Below are 19,917 nucleotides of genomic sequence, written 5' to 3'. Positions count from 1 at the left end.
AGGGGATACTTCCATCAAAAGGGGGTATTCAACTGCATATTCAGGACTGCGATAAAGTTTAATGCTGCAGCGGGGCATGGGAGCGATGTCTCTCTGCCCCATTGTTCCCTCTAGTAGGCTGCAGGCACTAGGCCTGAAGCTCAGAGGCCAGTGCAAGCAACGCAATGACGTCATCATCAGCACGCTGCCCGAGTCGGCCTGCTTACAGCTCAGGGTACAGACCGGAAGACACATGTGTCCTGCACCACATCGCTGACAGCCACGTGGAGGTAAATATTTGTTTGCTGGTGGGCCAACTATGGGGGGGGGGGGGGATTTTATAAAAGTTTTTTTTGTACTGGCACATGTTTAAAGGAGGCATTTTTCATACTGGCACACATAAGGGGGTATTTTGTGGACTGTCACACAAGGGGACTTTTTTTTTGTACTGCCACATGTAATAAGGGGGCATTTTTTTATACTGGCACACAAGGTATTTTTTCTATTGGCACACAAGGTATTTTTTCTATTGGCACACATTGAAAGGAGGATTATTACTATTGGGGGCATTATGGTGGGTTTATTACTACTGGGGGACTATGGGGAACATGATTACTAGTATAGGCATTATTACTTCTGAGGCACAATGGGGGCACTATTAACACTAAGGACACTCTGGCAGAGAATTATATCTATTGGTGGGACTTTTAGGATGACCAATACTGCGGGGGTGCCCTGGCATAGTATCAGCTTAGCACAATTATTTTTGGGGGACACTATAGCTACAACACTATTACTGTCAAAACCACTATTTGTTGGGCCCAGTAATTTTTTTAAGTACTGTGTGGCAATCATCATTGTAGGGGGCATCATATGTGCGGTAATAGTATTTTCAAAGGAATTATCTGTTTCTGCAGTATAGTATTGGGGAGCACAAGATGAGGTGTTCAGAAGATGGAAAAGTAGGAAACCAAGAAGTGTGTGTGTGTGTGTGTGTGTGTCAAACTCTGCAGAGACCAGAGATAGCTGAAAAATCATCATGGTGGTCTGGTTCAAATGGAGAAGATGAGAAAAGAGAAAATCTACATCACTGGATGTAATAGGTATGTGGCACTGTATTACCATGTATGTGTTGTAGCTTTGTATGTAATGTTTTCCAAATATGTCTTTAACAGTAGGGTCATAGGGAGGGGGTTAGGTTGATAATCTGGCATGGGAGGGGCGCAGTTTCAATTTTCGCCTCAGGCAGCAGAAAAGCTAGGTGCACCCCATAGTTACATAGTTAATACGGTTGAAAAAAGACAAAACGTCCATCATGTTCAACCAAGGGATAGGTGGGGACGCGAATCCCAGAAGGAAGTGAGACTCAGATTTCTACATGTTTTCATAAGCATTTATGTTTTTTACTTTTAAGAATTCATCTAATCCCTTTTTGAAACTGTCTACTGTTCCTGCTGTGACCATGTCCTGAGGAAGTCTATTCCACAGATTCACAGTTCTTACAGTAAAGAAGCTTTGACGCTTCTGGAGACTGAACTTTTTCTTCTTCAGTCGGAGGCAGTGCCCCCTTGTCTTTTGAGCACATTTTACATGGAACAGCTTTTCGCCGTATTTTTTGTATGGCCCATTTATATACTTGTACAGGTTAATCATGTCCCCCCTTAGACGTCTCTTCTCAAGACTAAATAAATTCAATTATTTTAATCTTTCTTCATAACTAAGACCCTTCATGCCCCTTATCATTTTAGTCGCTCTCCTCTGTACTTTTTCCAGCTACAGTGCATCCTTTCTATGTACTGGTGCCCAAAACTGGACTGCGTATTCCAGATGAGGCCGCACCAGCGCTTTGTAAAAAGTGGTAGTATAACATCCCTGCCCCGCGAGTCCATGCCTCGTTTAATGCATGACAATATCCTGGTGGCCTTAGAAGCAGCTGATTGACATTGTATACTATAATTTAATCTACCATCCACAAGGACACCCAAATCCTTCTCTGTAAGTGACTCTCCCAGTGCTACATCACCTAGGACATATGAAGCACAGAGATTATTACTACCAAGATGCACTCCATGCTCAGCTTCATCCTTCAACTGCCTCCTGAGCTGTGATAGGGAGAGCATGGACACGCCCCCTGAGCTGTGATAGGGAGAGAGCTGCAGCAGGAATAACACGCCCCCTGAGCTGCTGCAGAAAATCTAGCAGAGCAATGACTTAAGCGGTCAGCTTGATATAAATCTAGCAGTGCAATGAATGGGGAGATCTCTGGATCCATGTGAGGTACAGGGCTGGTTCTAGCTTTGTCAGAAACAGGTTGTCATGTGCTGTATGATGTCCGATTTTCATTTTTTCACATTAGCCATGGGACAACCTCTTTAACCTGTGTCCCTGAACCAAAAGATTCTAGGTATCCTGTGCAATGAGTTTTGGTGCAGTCACCCAAAATGGTTTCATCTAAATATATACAACCACACATGTCACTTATATTGCCCCCATTTTCCTGGATTAGTAGATGTGACAGAGAACGTTACCTAGATCAGCAATGCAGCACTGTCCGTTCTTCTTAACTAGAATGTTCTTGCTCTTTAAATCCCGGTGAGCAATAGCAGGTTTCCCCTGCGTACCGAAAATCTCCACATGTAAATGCGCTAGTCCACTGGCTATGGAAAGGACAATTCTGAGACAGGTCACAGTGTCTAATGTGGTTACTTGTAAGTAATCGTAGAGGGATCCCATTTCATGGTAGTGCGTAATAAGCCACAACTGTGTGCTGGAGTTTCTTGAAGTCATATCGGAGGCAATGAAACCTGGGAAGAGAAAAGCAGGGATATCAGCAGAGAAAAATCTGATTATCGAATAGGATCCTATATAACATGTATAATATACTGTATATGAGGTTGTCCAGGGTTAGGGGAAAAAAAATACTGCCGGCTTTTTCCTGAAGCAGCAGCGTCTTGTTCACAGGCTGTCTGATACTGATACGACCGCAATGACATATGTAACTTAGCTGCAATACCAGAAATAACCAATGTATAAGGGTGGCCTCTGCTGCCTCTGATAAAGACCTGTATACTCCTAACTCCTAACTCTTTAATGGGTTTGTCCCACCATTTTTGCAAATTTTCTTTAAGTAGTTTTGGGAAGCATGGAATATTTTCTACACTTAGAAACTTTTGGCCAAGTATGCCACTGCAAACTAAATCGTGCATCATAGAATCATTTCCAAAAAGGCTGTGTGACATTTTTACAACCTTTGTTTTCCATCCCACCCACCCTTCCCAATTCCATTAAAGCATCTGCAGCCATGGACTGGAAAAGCTTTAAAGCGATCCTCCGGTTCAAGAAAGGAAAAAAAAAAAAAAAAAAAAAAAAAGCTTCTCAGCTCACTTAATGCTTTCTCCTTGTCCAGTCCTGCTCTTGGATTGGCCATCACTGCTCAAATCAGCAGTGCTGGCCAATCTGAGGGCAACAGGACATGACCTAGGCTGGCCATAAATCAAGTAAGTGCAGACAATCCATGTCAGTGTTTCCAGGCTGTGCAAGTGATAGGCAGCAGCTTGGTCATCTTGGGGAGCAAGCTTGAACTTCTGCATGGAGGTGGCAGAACTGGTGACTGTAGGCTGGGAGGGAAGATACGTCACCTACAAGTCATCTCCACCCCATCTCTCCACAGTGACCTTAGTTCTAGGCATAATTATGTCCCATAAAAGTCATCCCCAGTCTACAGTTTCCTATTGTCCATGTGGCTAATTCAAATCATATCTTTGAACAGGGCAGAGCAGGTGGTCAGACAAGGTGGCTCAACATGTACCATACTTGCCGGGAAAATCCTGAAAATCGGGCAGTAAAAGGGATGGATTTATGGAAGCCCTACACCTAAAGTGAATACTTTAGGGCATTTTGTGAGCAGTCCCAAGTTGCCTAAGGGGTGAGGCTTAAACGCACCGATTTTTACTTTTACAACATTATTAAAAAAGGAATGCGTGTCAATATCTGGATTTAATTCGTAAAGAAAAAATATATATTGAACTAATACTGTAACGACAGTGGGTCTGGAGATAGTGTGTCAACCAATGGATTTGGCTTTGGGCTACTCCTAAGGACATTAGGCTGGTAATACCCTAACCCTATTCACCCTCTAACCCTTACAAAGGGATCTGGACTTCACTGCAGGGGAACCACCAGGTTGCTACCTCCTAGAGTAGTCTCTGTATAATTGACATTTGATCCATGGGTCAAGAGACACCAGTGAAGGGCACTGCGGCGTCAGGTAATATCATAGCCAGGGACAGGCCAAGAACAGACAGAGTACAAGGAAGCTGATAAAGAGTCCAAGGTCAGGATAGCAGCAAAGGGTCAATATGGAGCAGCTGATGCTCACAATCTAGGAAATGGGCAGAAAGTCTATACAGGCAGCCAACAAAACAGACACCTTAGCAGGACCTATTGCTCAGGTACTTTCCCACAGGGCAAGGCGCCTTAAGGGTCCATTCACACGTCCGTTTTTTCTTTCCTGATCTGTTCCGTTTTTTGCTGAACAGATCTGGACCCATTCATTTTCAATGGGTCCTGGAAAAAAAACGGACAGCTCAATGTCTGATTTTTTTCAGGACCCATTGAAAATGAATGGGTCCAGATCTGGTCCACATCTGTTCAGCAAAAAACGGAACAGATCAGGAAAGAAACAACGGACGTGTGAATGGACCCTAAGTACCCCAATGTGACCAGCCATTGGCTGGCGAGAATTAAGACATGTGCATACTGGCCTTTAAGAGCCGGAGGGAGAAAAAAACTCTACAGGCAGAGCAGGAGAACCCTTGCCAGCAAGACCCACCTGGAAGAGTGGAGCAGGAGGCGAGTCGCCACTGTAACAAATATATTCCCTTTAAATAGTTTATGAATTAATTCACTTGCACAGGGAGTGCTTATTAATTCTATGTTCAGGTACTGGATTCGGGAAAAGGGGGGGGGGGGGGGGAATAGACTTGCATAAGACGACCCCAACAAAGCAGAACACAGACAACACAGTAAGCAAACCCGAAAGTGCAATAATACAAGAAGATTATTCAGGTCATGAAAAAATTAAGAAAAATATATACGAAAAATAATAAATCCATTTATTCCATAGACAGCTAATCCCAGAGCTGTAACCAAGTGTGCATATTTCAGAGACTTGTGTGATCTTTCTCAAGTACAGACTCATTCTGCACCTCGCCTTCTGTTTACTGGTACACATGGCGTTAAAACCTAATCCCACTAATAAAAAGTGAGAACACGCAGCAATAGACGAGCTTGCTCAGACAGTAAGAACCTGCTTGTAAAACAGGACAAGGTGGAGTGGAGATCAGACTGAACGCTACAATTAAGCCCAAGGCACTGAGGATGTGCACACAGCTAAACAGATTTTCTAGAGGGATGCTGCGTTTCCGGAACCTAAGTGCAAGCAACAATTTCTTACGTTGCTGCACTGCTGTCTGAACATGCAAGGATACTCAGGAAGAAAAGCCAAAACTAATGAGAAGGAAAAGAAAACATAACGCCTGGAATGTAGTCTCTTGAAAAACAAAAGGTTGATAGAAAATGGAAAACTGGGAGTGAGATAGTTCAGTAGGCAGAACTCAAGCAAGCAGAAACCTAGTGTAATAGACAGCAGGAAGAAGATGCTTAACTGCAGAACTAAGACTAGAGCAAGAAGAGCACCGCTTTCCTGACTTACTCTAGACCAGTGATGGCGAACCTTTTACAGACCGAGTGCCCAAACTGCAACCCTACAACCCACTTATTTATCGCAAAGTGCCAACACGGCAATTTAACCTGAATACTACAGTCCAGTATAGAATATCTTCCATGTACTTTATAATTTAGCTATAATATCCTGCCTACATTCAGTGCACTGCCTGTGCTGTTCATGGTGCGTCCTGCGCTGATGAATGGAAGGAAAAGTCCAAGACATATTGGTACACCATAGACTTTTTCCAGGGTGCGGGTGCCCACAGAGTGCGGCCACTGGATCCCATGCCATAGGTTCGCCACCATTGCTCTAGGCTTTTAAATGTGATTATAAGTGGTATTATTGAAGGCAAAATGAAAATGGAGCAAATATGAAATAGGTCATCGTTAAAATCTTCTTTTTTCTTTGTCTACTGCCCTTATGCAGACGTACAGTACAGACCAAAAGTTTGGACACACCTTCTCATTCAAAGAGTTTTCTTTATTTTCATGACTATGAAGGCATCAAAACTATGAATTAACACATGTGGAATTATATACATAACAAACAAGTGTGAAACAACTGAAAATATGTCATATTCTAGGTTCTTCAAAGCAGCCACCTTTTGCTTTGATTACTGCTTTGCACACTCTTGGCATTCTCTTGATGAGCTTCAAGAGGTAGTGATGGCATTCTGGGGACTACCTCTTGAAGCTCATCAAGAGAATGCCAAGAGTGTGCAAAGCAGTAATCAAAGCAAAAGGTGGCTACTTTGAAGAACCTAGAATATGACATATTTTCAGTTGTTTCACACTTGTTTGTTATGTATATAATTCCACATGTGTTAATTCATAGTTTTGATGCCTTCATAGTCATGAAAATAAAGAAAACTCTTTGAATGAGAAGGTGTGTCCAAACCTTTGGTCTGTACTGTATGTGTCATTATGGAAACCTGTGTAGTCCGACTCTGCAGTCATACCCCCTTGCATCGGTCCCCTAATCCTTGCCAACATATATTCTGTAAGAAAGAAGTAGGGGGAATATGGAAGAATGCATGACTGCACGATCTGACTACGCAGCATTTCTTTGAAGTCTGTTACCAAGGAGATGCCTCAGAGCTGGATCCTCATCCAAATGACAGTCTTGATGAAAAATTTCCTGTTTGAAAAGTTGCTCCATATTTCATTTTCGATACACTGGTGGGATGGTTGTGATGGAGTACATGTGATCCTTAACACATGCGCGTAATATTAAATAAAGTCTGGGTCTTCAGATTCGAAAGCCACATTCTACCAATCGGCCATATACAAAGGCCAGAGTGGCAAAACTGAAATATTTTTTGTGGCCTAAATGCCACTAATGTAAAGTTATAAAGTCGCAGACAACAGGAATTGGATATGGTTGTTGACCAAGATGTACGATTTTAGAAAACGGTTTTGCAGCTTTTGCATGATGCCTTTCAGGCTCATTGGAGAATTATATAGCAATCCGAGAAATAATTGCTGCATACCCTACAAATGGACAGTTTTCAGCCACACAGTGTGAACAGGTGTTGTAAGAGTGAACTTTCCCTTGAAAGGATTCCCCATCTCGTACTGTCATGTCAATGTTTGGCCCAAGAAAGAAACATTTTTAATAGGTCTTTATAGCGGTGAAAGTTGTGTTTCTCTGATGCAGAGCTGCAAACGCCATCAGTGGCACACAAACTTTATGTTTATTGTCTGGCGGAATCTCTGCACCAACGCCGGACACAGGCTGGATCCCCGCCGAGCCCCATCATAGTCAATGGGCTCCAAGCGGGATCAGGTAGTATCCGGCTGTGCTGGACACAATCTGCTACAACAGTCTGTCGGGAAGAATTTACAACTAGTGTGAAACTAGCCTTAGGCCTCATGCACACGGCCGTTGATCGACCGTTCCGTGCATTAGGGACCACAGATGGATCCAGACTGTGCAGGTTCCGCAGACTGATCCAGACCCATGAATGAATGGGTCCATGGTCATTCCACACCGCAAAAAAGTAGTAGTGCATGCACTTTTTTGCAGTACGGCGGCACGGACAGAAACCCCATAGAAGCACGCCGTAGTGTTTCCGTGAGGTTCCATGCCTCTGTTCCGCACCGGACCTTCCCAGTTATGCGGGGTGCACATGGCCAGTGCCCGCGTATTGTGGACTTGTTGTTTTCAGGCCGCAATACGGGAACGGCCATGTGCATGAGGCCTTATACAGTGGATTTTTCTTGCAGATTTCACATTTTGCAATGGAGAGGGTGAAATCCATTGGTCTGTTTGTCACACAAAAACTGAATGCAATACATGTGGCTGTGGAAACGCAGGAAAAACTATAGCAGATTTTTCTGCTGGATTTTTAGTCTCTTGTGAGCCCAGTCTTAACGGTTAAAACCCAAATTCAGACTTTTAAAGCGCCTACCACTAATTTTACTTTCCTGAGATAAGATATCAAGAAATATGAGGCTTACAGTTGGCAGTGCCCATGCATATCAATTAAAAAGAAATGTTACGCACACCAGATTGACAACGCCAAGGCCCGGGGAGATGGAAATTGGTAGTTTTCCATTAACAGTAGTTGCTATTAAACAGTTACTAAAACAAGTAGCTGTCTCGCATTCCCATCAGCTATAACCATCTGGTGAGAATGCAGGACAGGCTTCTGCTAATTAAATCCTCCCGAACCCAACCTTCAACCGTGTTCTCAAAGGGCAGGCCAAGAATTCTGTGACACTCGCAATAACCCGGGCCCTGTTCCATCTACAGACCGTGCTAGGATACGTCCAAAATTCCGGATGTCAGGGACTTAATGCAGCAACGCCTTTAGTCTGCAGCTGACAGGTCACTTACATAAAAGCACGTACTGTATGTAGCCGCGCTGGGAGTTGCTTACCTAGGATGTTTTCATGTCTTAGCAGCACCGTGTTGTATAATTCAGTCTCTCTGAACCAGGACTTCTCATCTCGGGATGAAAAGATCTTTACAGCGACGCTTTCTCCCTGCCAGTGGCCGCGCCATACTTCTCCGTACCGACCCTTACCTGGACAAAAACGAAAATACAAACATCACTTAATTAAATTTTTTGAAAAATTGAAAACCCTGAATTTTTTTCATAAAAATAAATAAATAAATTTGTGACTGTGGCGTGGAGATGTATGGCACATGGTATACCTCTCAGGACAGCGATTGGCTGCAGTGTTCACGAGCCATATACCTGCATGTTAAACAAGCAGCCGCAGGAGGAAGAGGTAATTATAGCATAATTTTTTATATTTCACACCATTCGAGGGCTTGTCCGAGATTTATAATTGTTCTGGACAACCCTGTTAGGGCATAATCAATCAATTTCCATAAAAAAAAAAAAAAAAAAAGTCTCAATTTCTCAATTGGACTTGTCCTCGGTTACAATGGAGGAGATTTTGCAAAACTGATGTAAAAGGAAAACCGGCAATACCCACAAACTGTCAGACAAACACTTGTTCAGCTTAGGCTACTTTCACACCTGCGTTTATGTGCGGATCCGTCTGGTATCTGCACAGACGGATCCGCACCTATAATGCAAACGCTTGTATCCGTTCAGAACAGATCCGTTTGGACTACAATGTAAGTCAATGGGAGGCGGATCCGTTTTCAATTGCACCATATTGTGTCAGTAAAAACGGATCCGTCCCCATTGACTTACATTGTAAGTCAGGACGGATCCGTTTGGCTCCGCATCGTCAGGCGAACATCAAAACGCTGCAAGCCGCGTTTTGGTGTCCGCCTCCAGAGCGGAATGGAGGCTGAACGGAGCCATACTGATGCATTCTGAACGGATCCTTATCCATTCAGAATGCATTGGGGGAAAACGGATCCGTTTTGGGCCGCTTGTGAGAGCCTTGAAACGGATCTCACAGGCGGACCCAGAAACGGCAGTGTGAAAGTAGCCTTACAGAAGTTCTGCCAAACCCCCACAAACATGCATGCTCGGCCAAGTATTCACATATATTTCAAAAGGTAGAGGGGAATAAGTCACTGCCAGGCACCCCCTGTAATCGTTCATTCCCTATAGGAACTAAGGATCACTCTTGCTCAAATCCGGACATATAGAGAGGATGGAGCACCGCATGGCTGTACAGTGGCAAGGGGGGTAAAAAGGGGTTAAGAGCACCGCCATTTAGTCTCCTTTTTAAGAAACAGGCGATACTAGACCTAAGTGCATATCGGCCATGATCCACAGAGGACACATGAAATAAAAACTCGGCCTAATAGGAACAGACGAAACCCAATCTGCACTAATGGGGCTCCAGGATTGTAATCTGAATCTCTTTGGCACTGCCCCATATTTCTTAAGGCACTGCATGGTAATACGTCTTACATTATCCCTCCGTGCAGTAAACTCTGAACCCTTCTGCCAAGAATTTTATAAACTGACACTCATTAAAATGTAGGGGATTTGCACAATAGGAAAATCCTTGCAGCTATACAGTAGTGAAAGAAACCAGGACCATGCCAGCGCTTTGTTACAGGACTTGGCTGCTCGGTGCATAAAGAAGTGGAATATAATGCAGCTTTTGTGTCAGCGGTTGTTCTGACGTTAACAATCTAGCAGATAAAAGCACCTTGGATAGGCTAAATTTATCTGCTTAAAACTAGGACCTGCGTCATGAATTTTCAGGTGTTAAAAATCAAGAATGTGGCTAAAAGTTTGCCTATTAAAACTCACTTTCTTAGTTGAAAAGTTAACTTTGCTTTAAAAAGGACACATACGATAAGGATAAAATTACTCTCTCCACAGTCTGCAAAGCGCAATTCTATATATACCCTGCAAGAGCCAGGACTTCAATGAGCTGGATGGGAAATTGCGCCATCTACATGCAAGAGATTCCGAAAAATTGTAGAAGTAATAGTGGAAACACATAAAAAAAAAAAAAATTTTTTTTTTTAGAAAAGTTCTAGGGCTCCCAGTAAAAGTATTCTCTATGATTGTCTTAATGATGGGGGACTCTTCTAGCAAAACGCTCGACTCCTTCAAGTTTTAAATATTTTTAATTGCTACCAAAGAAGTTGGTGTCCATTACTCACACTTAGTGTTGAGCGAGCATGCTCGGCCGAATACCAGTACGGCTCGAGCATCGCTATGCTCGGCACATGGCGGTACTCGGCCAAGTATCGCATGTGCTCGAACGCAATGCTCGAGTCTCCTCCCCACACGTTTCACGGCTGCTAAGCAGCCAATAGACATGCAGGTAAGAACTGCCCTCATTAACGCCGTAGCCATGTTGGCTACTGGCATTACAGTGATTGGCTGGCCGGAACACGTCATCGGGTGCTATATAGCACCCGATGACGCGTGTTCGGCTCATTTGTAGTCAGGGAGAGCTGAGGATAGGAAGGGACAGAGAGTGTAGGGAGTGTAATCAAATATTATAAGTGTACAACACGTTTCAGAGACCCAAAAGTCCTTGTAAGGACTATTGTGTGTGACAGCAATATATTTTTGTAGCGCAACCTGCGCTAAATTGCTCAGTGTCAGGGACAGCTGTGCATAGGAAGAGAGACAGTGTAGGGAGTGTAATAGGAAGATTTTTATACAAAAAACTTTTCAGAGACCCAAAAGTCCTTTTAAGGACTATTGTGTGTGACAGCAGCAACATATTTTTTTAGTGCATCCTGCGCTAAATACCGTGTAATGGGCCGCTGCAGACAGTCCGGGCCACATCTCCCGTTTCAAGTGTGTGCATCCCTAAAATATCAGTGACATCCAGTGCAGTTTTTCCGTAGACGGTGTCCGCTGCGGACTGTTAAATTATCCGTGCCACATCTCCTGTTTCAAGTGTGCGCATTCCTAAAATATCAGTGACATCCGGTGCAGTTTTTCTGTAGACACTGCGAACTGAGACAATACCTTTGGTATCTGTCCTGTATAACGTTTCCTCATCACAAATACTGTAAATTTTTTTGCGCATACACTTACAAATCCTACACTACTGTACGTGTGACATACTTTCAAGAATATATTACATTTAAAATGAAGCAGGCGAGCAGTAGGGGACGGGAAAGTGGCCGTGATGCTGATGGTGCACGCAGAGGCCGTGGCCCTGGGCAAAGAGAAACTGTGCCTGCTGCCAGAGCACAAGAAACGCACTCATTCACGATACCTAGGTTCATGTCCCAGTTTGCAGGGCGGTGCAGGACACCACTCTTGAAGTCAGCCCAGTGCGAGCAGGTGGTTGGTTGGATTGCAGCAGATAATGCTTCCAGTCGGTTAAGTACCACCCGGTCTTCCACCAAGTCCAGTCTCAGTAGCCAGGAGTCTGGTCCACACAATCCTCACCCTGATCCTCCTTTCTCCAACCATTTACAGTGTGGTCAAACAAGTGATCCCACACTCGGATATTCCGAGAAGCTTTTTTCAGCGCCATTACTTGATTTGGCCCTCTCGCCAAGCACGCTTGAAGAGGGACATGAGCTCTTGTGCCCCGATTACCAACCTCTTGAGCATCCACATTCACAAGAACATGACAGTGGGGAACGGCAATTAGTGTTTAATGAGGTGGATGATGATGAGACACAGTTGCCAATGAGTCAACCGCAATTACTGTCTCAAGAGGTTGATGAAGAGGATGAGACACAGTTGGCAATCACTGAGGTTGTGGTTAGGTCAACAAATCAGGGAGGATGATCAGAGTTAGGAAGTGGAAGAGGAGGTGGTGGACGATGAGGTCACTGACCCAACCTGGGAAGGTGACAACCAGAGCGAGGAGAGCAGTACAGAGGGGGAGGGAACTGCAGCACCGCAACAGGCTGGAAAAGGCAGTAGGGTGGCAAAAGGGAGAAGGTGGGCCACACCAAACAGGCCCACAACTGTTCCACGGAGCACCCCCTTGCGGAAATCTCTCTTGCCAATGGGTAGATGTTCCGCAGTCTGGCTTTTTTTTGAAGAACGTGCGAACGACAAAAGTATTGCCATACAAAAATGAGCCGGGGCGTGAACACTAGCAACCTCACCACCACCAGCATGATACGCCACCTGGCATCCAAGCACCTTAATAAGTCGGACGAACGCCTGGGTTTACAATCTGTGCCTGCTGGTCACACTACTGCCCCCTCTTCCCCTATGTTACATGCTGGCCAATCCCCTGTCGAAGGCGCAGGCCTGGATGCCTCCCGCCCTGCACCTGGACCTTCGCAAGCACCATCAGCGACCACATTCACTTCCGTGTCCCAGCACAGCGTACAGATGTCTATACCCCAGGCCTTTGAACGAAAGCGCAAATACCCAGCCACCCACCCATAGACCATATCACTAAATGTGCAACTTTCCAAATTGCTGGCCCTAAAAATGTTGCCATTTAGGCTAGTGGACACTGAGGCCTCCAGCAGCGTGATGTTGGCGGCCGTCCTGCGTTATGCAGTCCCCACTATTTGTCAAGGTGTTCCCCCCTTACACCAACATGTGTCCTGTAACATCACACGTGCCCTGACCAATGCAGTTACTGGGAACGTCCACTTATCCGCGGACACATGGACAAGTGCATTCGGCCAGGGACGCTATATTTCCCTGACGGCACACTGGGTGAATGTTGTGGAGGCTGGGAGAGAGTCGTACCCTGGGATGGCACAGGTGCTACCGATGCCAGGGATAGCGGGCCCTACGTCGATCAGGGTTTCCGCCGGCACCTATGTTAGTGGCTCCAACCCCCACTTTTCCTCCTCCATTTTAACCTCTGAATTATCCAAATGCAGCACCAGTCAGTCATCAGCCGGTAGCTGGAAGCAGTGTAGCACTGCAGTGGGGAAGCAGCAACAGGCCTGGCTGAAGCGGATATGCTTAGGGGGACAAATAGCACACCGCAGCAGAGCTGTGGCAGGAGATAAGAGACCAGACTGAGCCATGGCTCTCGCCACTCAACCTAGAACCAGGCATGGTTGCGTCTGATAATGGCCGTAACTTGGTGGCAGCTTTGGAGCTCGGCAAGCTCACACACATCCCAAGCCTTGCCCACGTGTTGAACCTTGTGGTTCAGCAGTTTTTCAAAACCTACCCTAATTTGCCTGAGCTACTGGTGAAGGAGCGCCGCGTGTGCGCACATTTCCGCAAATCACCAACACCTTTGGCCGGTCTGTCAACGCTGCAGCAGCACTTGAAATTGCCAGCTCGCCGACTGTTGTGCGACGTGAGCACATGTTGGCCAGACTTTGTGAGCAGCAGAGGGCAGTAGTGGAATACCAGTTGCAACATGGTTGTCGCCTTTCCAGTCAGCTTCCGCTATTCACAAGCAAGGAGTAGGCATGGATGTCTGACCTCTGAGGTTTTAAGAAACTTTGAGGAATCAACGCAGATGGAGAGCAGCGATAACGCTATTATCAGCGTAACCATCCTACTTCTGTGTCTACTCAAACGCTCGCTGCTCACAATTAAGGCCGACGCTTTGCATGTCAAAGAGGTGGAAATGGAGGAAGAAAGTGCATAAGGTGATAGCCAGACCATCCACAGTTCGTCTTCTCAGCGCAAATTGGACGATGAGGAGGAGGAAGAGGAGGAGCAGGAGACGGTTGCCTCTGCTATATAGGGTAGTGCCCATGGAAGTTTAATTCTATCTGTTCAGCGTGGGTTGGCAGAAGAGGAGGAAGAGGATGAGGAAATTGAGTGTGATCCTCTTGATGACGATAGCGAAGTCTTGCCTATTGGTACTCTGGCACACATGGCTGACTTCATGTTAGGCTGCCTTTCCCACGACCTGTGCGTTATACGCATTTTAGACTACACCGATTACTGGTTGTTCACCCTTCCCAACCCCCGCCACAAAGAGAACCACTGATATCTCCTTCCTCTGGTGGAGAGGACGAGCAAAACGGTGCAATACCAGAAGATCCTTGTTGAAAAATTACTAAAAGATTTCCATCTGACAACGCTGGCGGCAGAGTCCGTAGTTCCTTGGCCAACCAAGGAGGGGAGACAAGGGGGACACATAGCAGTTACAACAGAGGCAGGGCAACACTCTCCAAACCCTGGGAGAGTTTCATGACACCCTGCCAGCACCCTGACACTGATGCGCGGCCTACTGTCACAAGGAGAGAAAAATTTTGGCAGATGGACCATGTCAGAGTCCTCAATGATCCCTCAGTGCCTTACAACTACAGGGTGTCCAAGCTGGACACGTGGCATGAACTGGCGCTCTACGCTTTGGAGTTGCTGGCCTGCCCTACTGCCAGCGTTTTGTCTGACCGGGTATTTAGTGCTGCTGGTGGCATAATATTTATAACAGATAAGTGTATCCGCCTGTCAACTGAAAATGCTGACAGGTTGACTCTTATAAAAACGAACAAGGCCTGCATTGACCATGACTTCTTGACTACACCAGAGGAAAGCTGATGAACATAAAGGCACTTTAAATGTGTTGTTTATAATGTACTGAATACACTGTATTCCCATGCACCCCTTCCACCACAAACAAGGGTATATGGTTGAATCTTCCTTTTCTCATCCTCCTCCTCTTCCATCATATCAACATGATGGTTTGTCACATATAATGCCCTCGCATATATGCCCTTCAAATATAATGTTTTACAGGGTCAGCTCAGCTGCAGACCCTCGCATATAATTTTTTTTTAGAGGGTCAGCTCACCAGCAGGCCCTCACCTAATTATACCCAATAGGTAATTTGCGCGCATGCTGCCTTGCTTGGATGTGGTAGCCGTTTCTCAGGCTCCCTCTCCTAAATCAAACACTGATATCCAGTTACCCGTAGTTACAATTGTTTGCGCTGACAACATCATCGAAAGTTGATAGGCCAGACATCCGAATGGATCGTCGCCATCACAGGGACGTGCGATCGGTTACTAGAGGTACCAAAGCGGCAGCAGACCCTCACCCATAATGTTTTAGATGGTCAGATCAGCGCGGCCCTTGATCCAAATGTTTTTGAGGGTCACCAGCAGGCCATCAATCATAATTTTTCAAGGCTGTGTATGATGCCCTCCTTTATGTGTAACAATTGTAATTTTTGGCAGCCCTTTCACTCAGTGCATAGGCTTTATGAGTGTAGGAGTGCCACTACCTGAACAATTATGCCACAATGTGAATGAGGCCCTCCTTTATGTGATATACAGGTTGTATCGGAGTGCCTCTTCCTTGTAAATTTTGGCAGCACTTGCACTTTATATACAAGTAAATATACAGGAAAGAATGTTTCCTAACAATTTTTCCTCTGAAAATTTTTATTCGGTTTTGTGCCTATTATTGTCAGTCTGTAAAAGTGGCGTACTACTCGGACAACATCGTTCCCAGCAGCGACCTGCGAGTCCAAGATGCATTCAGACATCCTCCCCATGCTGTTACAGAACCATTTCGGTGGGGTTTCCATAAATTTCTGACATTTTCCTATGAACCAGGCACCCTCCCCTCTTCAGAGCAGGGGGTACCTGGTTTAATGCTCGGGTTCTCCCATTGACTTCCATTATACTCGGGTGCTCGGTCGAGCACCCGAACATCCCGATGTGTTCGGTCCGAGCCCCCGAGCACTACGGTGCTCGATCAATCACACTCATTTGCAAGTACTGCATATAAACATTCAATACGCACCAACACATTCTGCAAGGGTGATCTGGCGGGCCACTGTTCTCTGCACCAGGAAGGGAAGCCCAGACCCACTGCCAGATGTGCACGTGTGATCCAGCAGATCCTGGAGAAATACGGAGGAAAGGCAAACTTCACTTTTCTGCATTTGACAGGTTTTAACAAAAAATGCTCAAAAAGTAGCGCTGTGAATAAATAGACACTATCAAATTACTCCAATCTTCTGAAGACAGGACTATTCGGCAACCTGTGTGCGGTATAATATCTTCTATACATTATTTCAAAAACATTAACATGGATACATCTTCAATTTCTTCGCTTACGCGTTTCGATCATAAAATCTTATGATCAAAATGCGTAAAGTAAAGATATTGCAGATGTATCCATGCTGAGGTTTTCAAATAAAGAATAGAAGATTTCAACATCAATATCTTCGCTTACGCATTTCGATCATCGAGCAAAGATATTGAAGATGTATCAATGTTGAGGTTTTGAAATAAAAGTATAGAAGATTTTATACCGGTCACAGGCGTGCCGGATATTCCTTTCTTCATATTTGAAGCTTTCCAGCTATTTTCTGTGCACCTAGAAGACTACAATTAAGAAGCCAGGTGAGCTGACCGCAAGTGTGTACTTGTACTCCAATATCCTAAATGGAAAATATTCAGTCTTGGCACTAGGTGGCAGCACTGTACATGTAAAAAATAAATTAAAAAAAGTTAAAAATATGTAGAAATGGCAAGAAATTGAAATGAAGGATTAAATCAACAAAATTGATTACCTCTCTTACTTTATCTTATCAGTACTCTTTTTATTTAGTGTAGTCAGCAGGGGAAACCTTATCGATTTCATACCACACCAGAGGGCACGTCCGGTTTATAAATAGGATGTATCTGCTGTTTCACAAGGTACTCTAGTTAGATATCAACATTCCTCTACCCTTTCAGGCACATTTTTGTCTACAGTATGACGGCAGTAGGTAAACTACTACTTAAAGGGATATTTCCATCTTAGTCATTTATAGCATATCCACAGAGGTCCAACTTCTGGGACCCTCTTCGATCAGGAAAACAAGGGTCCTGTGACTCCGGCTCGCTGATTACTGGCTGGTACACTCTATATGCTCACTAATGGAAAGGTAGACACGTGTACTGAATCTGTGGAGGAATGGAAAGAGCTGAGGAAGCAATTTCACTATGGAGGGTGCCCAAGGGTCCAAGTTGTGGATATGCCATAAAACGTCTATAATAGCAAATAACCCTCTAAATGGCCTTGTCCGGGATTAGGAAGAAGAACCTGTGTTTTCCCTAGAAACCGCTCCTTTCTGGTCAGTGGGCCGTTTCTGACATTGCAGCAACATTCACAAAAATTGATCTGAGCGTCACTACTACAGTCAATGGGCAATTTTTTTTCTTCATTTTTATGAACATCCAAAATTGACATGTGAAAACTAGGTTTTCGAAGTCAAAAATGTGCTTCGAGCAGTTGTCATTTCTCTTTGCCCACCCTCCTTAGCCCCTAACCAACACAAGCACAGGCGCCTTCGAGAATACAGAAAAATAACACTTACCGCAAGTGTGCTGTCCCCCACGTTGGACGCGATCAGCCCGTCCACAGTCCCATACTCCGCATCTCGTGTACTCAGCCGCTCCATGTGCCGCTGTTGAATTTTCCGGAAGACCAGAAGGGCCACAACTGAAAGCACTATTAGTACGACTACTGGAGCCAGGATAAATATTGCCAGGGTTTCCACGCTGTAATTTAATGTCTCGACGGTGCCCGACTTACCTAGATGAAAAGAGAATTGAATATTCAATAACTGGCACAGGGCACAAGATCTTTTTATTTCACATCTCTATAGAGCAGCTAAGAGTCCTTGAAAGGACACAATTTCACCTCCGTTATGTTACCGCAATTATCCATTAAACAGCTGTGACACTGGCTTTTATGGCCAAATCAAATGTTTAATGACTCCGTTCCATAAGCAATGCTATTCCCATAGAGAAACAAGGACCCAAATCCACTGCCCGGCACATCGACTTCAGTTCTCAAATCCACAGAAGACTACACCTTAATAAAAACTTAAAGGGGTTATAAGAGACTCAAAAATGCCCCCCATTTGCCCGGGCCCCTCATACTGAATCTACTTACCTGGCTCCCCGGACCGCCGCTGCTGCTTCTCCCCATGCGCGGATGAAAACATCTGGTGTCGGGGGGAGGGGGGGCTGGGCTTAGCAGCCAATGGCAGGCGGTGATGGGGACTAGCCTCCTAGCATCACACGCGATGCTAGGGAGGCTCGTCCCCATGACCGCCTGCCATTGGCTGCTCAACACCCCCCCTCCCCAACACCGGATGTTTTCATCCGCGCATGGGGAGAAGCAACAACAGGGACGAGGAGCGAGGCAAGTAGATTCAGTGTGAGGGGCATTTTTTCATCTCGGATAACCCCTTTAAAGTTGTCTCTCCTTAGCAAACCCTTCCCATATGCTTTGGGTCCCCCCTCCGGAAGCCAGAGGTGAGAGTCGCTAACGAGCACTTACTCTCTCTCTGGGAGTCTCTATCAGATTTTGATGACATATTCTGAGGATTATAACTGATGAACTGATCGGTGGAGGTCCAACTCCCAACATCTCCACTGATCAACCATTTGTAGAGGCCGTGGCGCTCTGTTGAGCACTACAGCCTCTTCCTAGACCGGGGACGACACATTCATTGGTCACATAGCTTATTTGCAGTTCTAGGCTACAATACCAAGCACAGCCCCTTACCAGAGCGCTGCGGCCTCTTCAAACAGCTGATCAGCAGAGGTGCCAAAGTTGGACCCCCAACAATCAGATATTGATGACCAATCCTGAGAATAGGTGAAAATTAAACAGCGGTGGCAGCAACTCCCATCATTCCGTCTTTATTAGAGCTTCACAGCATACAAAAAATCAGCAACGTTTCGGCTGTACAACAGCCTTTGTCACATGCTTGACAAAGGCTGTTGTACAGCCGAAACGTTGCTGATTTTTTTAAATAAAGATGGAATGATGGGAGATGCTGCCACCGCTGTTTGATTTTCACGTATTCTCAGGCTGATTGGATCCGTGGCTGGTGCGGGGCTGTTGCAACTCCCTAGGACGGACCTGGTGCGGGGCTGTTGCAACTCCCTAGGACGGACCGTTTAGTGCTGCTTATGCACTTTTGTTTCCATGTAATACTACATCATCATCAGTAGAGGTCACTACAGGGGATATAATCAGTCAATGGCAACTTACCCCAGCAATATCAGCTGTTTCGGGTATCTGGGGCTGGACTCTTACATTAAAGGGGTTATCTAAGGTCTAAAACATGTCCCCAAATGCCCAGGCCCCTCATATAGATTATACTTACCCTGCTCCCCGGCACCCACGTTGCTCCTGATCCTCGCATGGCCGCCGCTGCATCTCCCCGTCGGACGGCTCAAAACGTCCAGAGATGGGGGGAGCAGCCAATAGCAGGCTGCGACAGGGATGAGCCTTCCTAGTGTAACCCGCGATGCTATGGAGGCTCGTCCCCATCACGGCCTGCTCCGCAGCGGTAGCCGCGCAGGGATCAGAAGCGACGCGGGTACCAGGGAGCAGGCTAAGTATAATCTATTTGAGGGGCCCGGGCATTTGGGGACATGTTTGAGACATT

At 45.5% G+C, this 19,917-nt stretch overlaps 1 protein-coding gene across 2 annotated transcripts in view; it reads right to left on the bottom strand.

Moving 5' to 3' along the window:
* The window catches only part of ACVR1 (activin A receptor type 1), a 95,937-nt gene that overhangs the window by 14,941 nt on the left and 61,079 nt on the right, over positions 1-19,917 (bottom strand). For both annotated transcript variants that reach the window (XM_040439487.1, XM_040439488.1), the window contains exons 4-7: positions 17,827-18,044; positions 16,263-16,362; positions 8,589-8,735; positions 2,508-2,783 (exon numbers count right to left, since the gene is read on the bottom strand). In XM_040439487.1, the coding sequence (XP_040295421.1) occupies positions 2,508-2,783; positions 8,589-8,735; positions 16,263-16,362; positions 17,827-18,044 (741 nt within the window). The remainder of the gene's footprint in view (positions 1-2,507; positions 2,784-8,588; positions 8,736-16,262; positions 16,363-17,826; positions 18,045-19,917) is intronic.

The sequence above is a fragment of the Bufo bufo genome, chromosome 7 (genome assembly GCF_905171765.1).
Source record: "Bufo bufo chromosome 7, aBufBuf1.1, whole genome shotgun sequence".
Taxonomy (NCBI): domain Eukaryota; kingdom Metazoa; phylum Chordata; class Amphibia; order Anura; family Bufonidae; genus Bufo; species Bufo bufo.
This window is presented reverse-complemented; position numbering and strand designations above follow the sequence as displayed.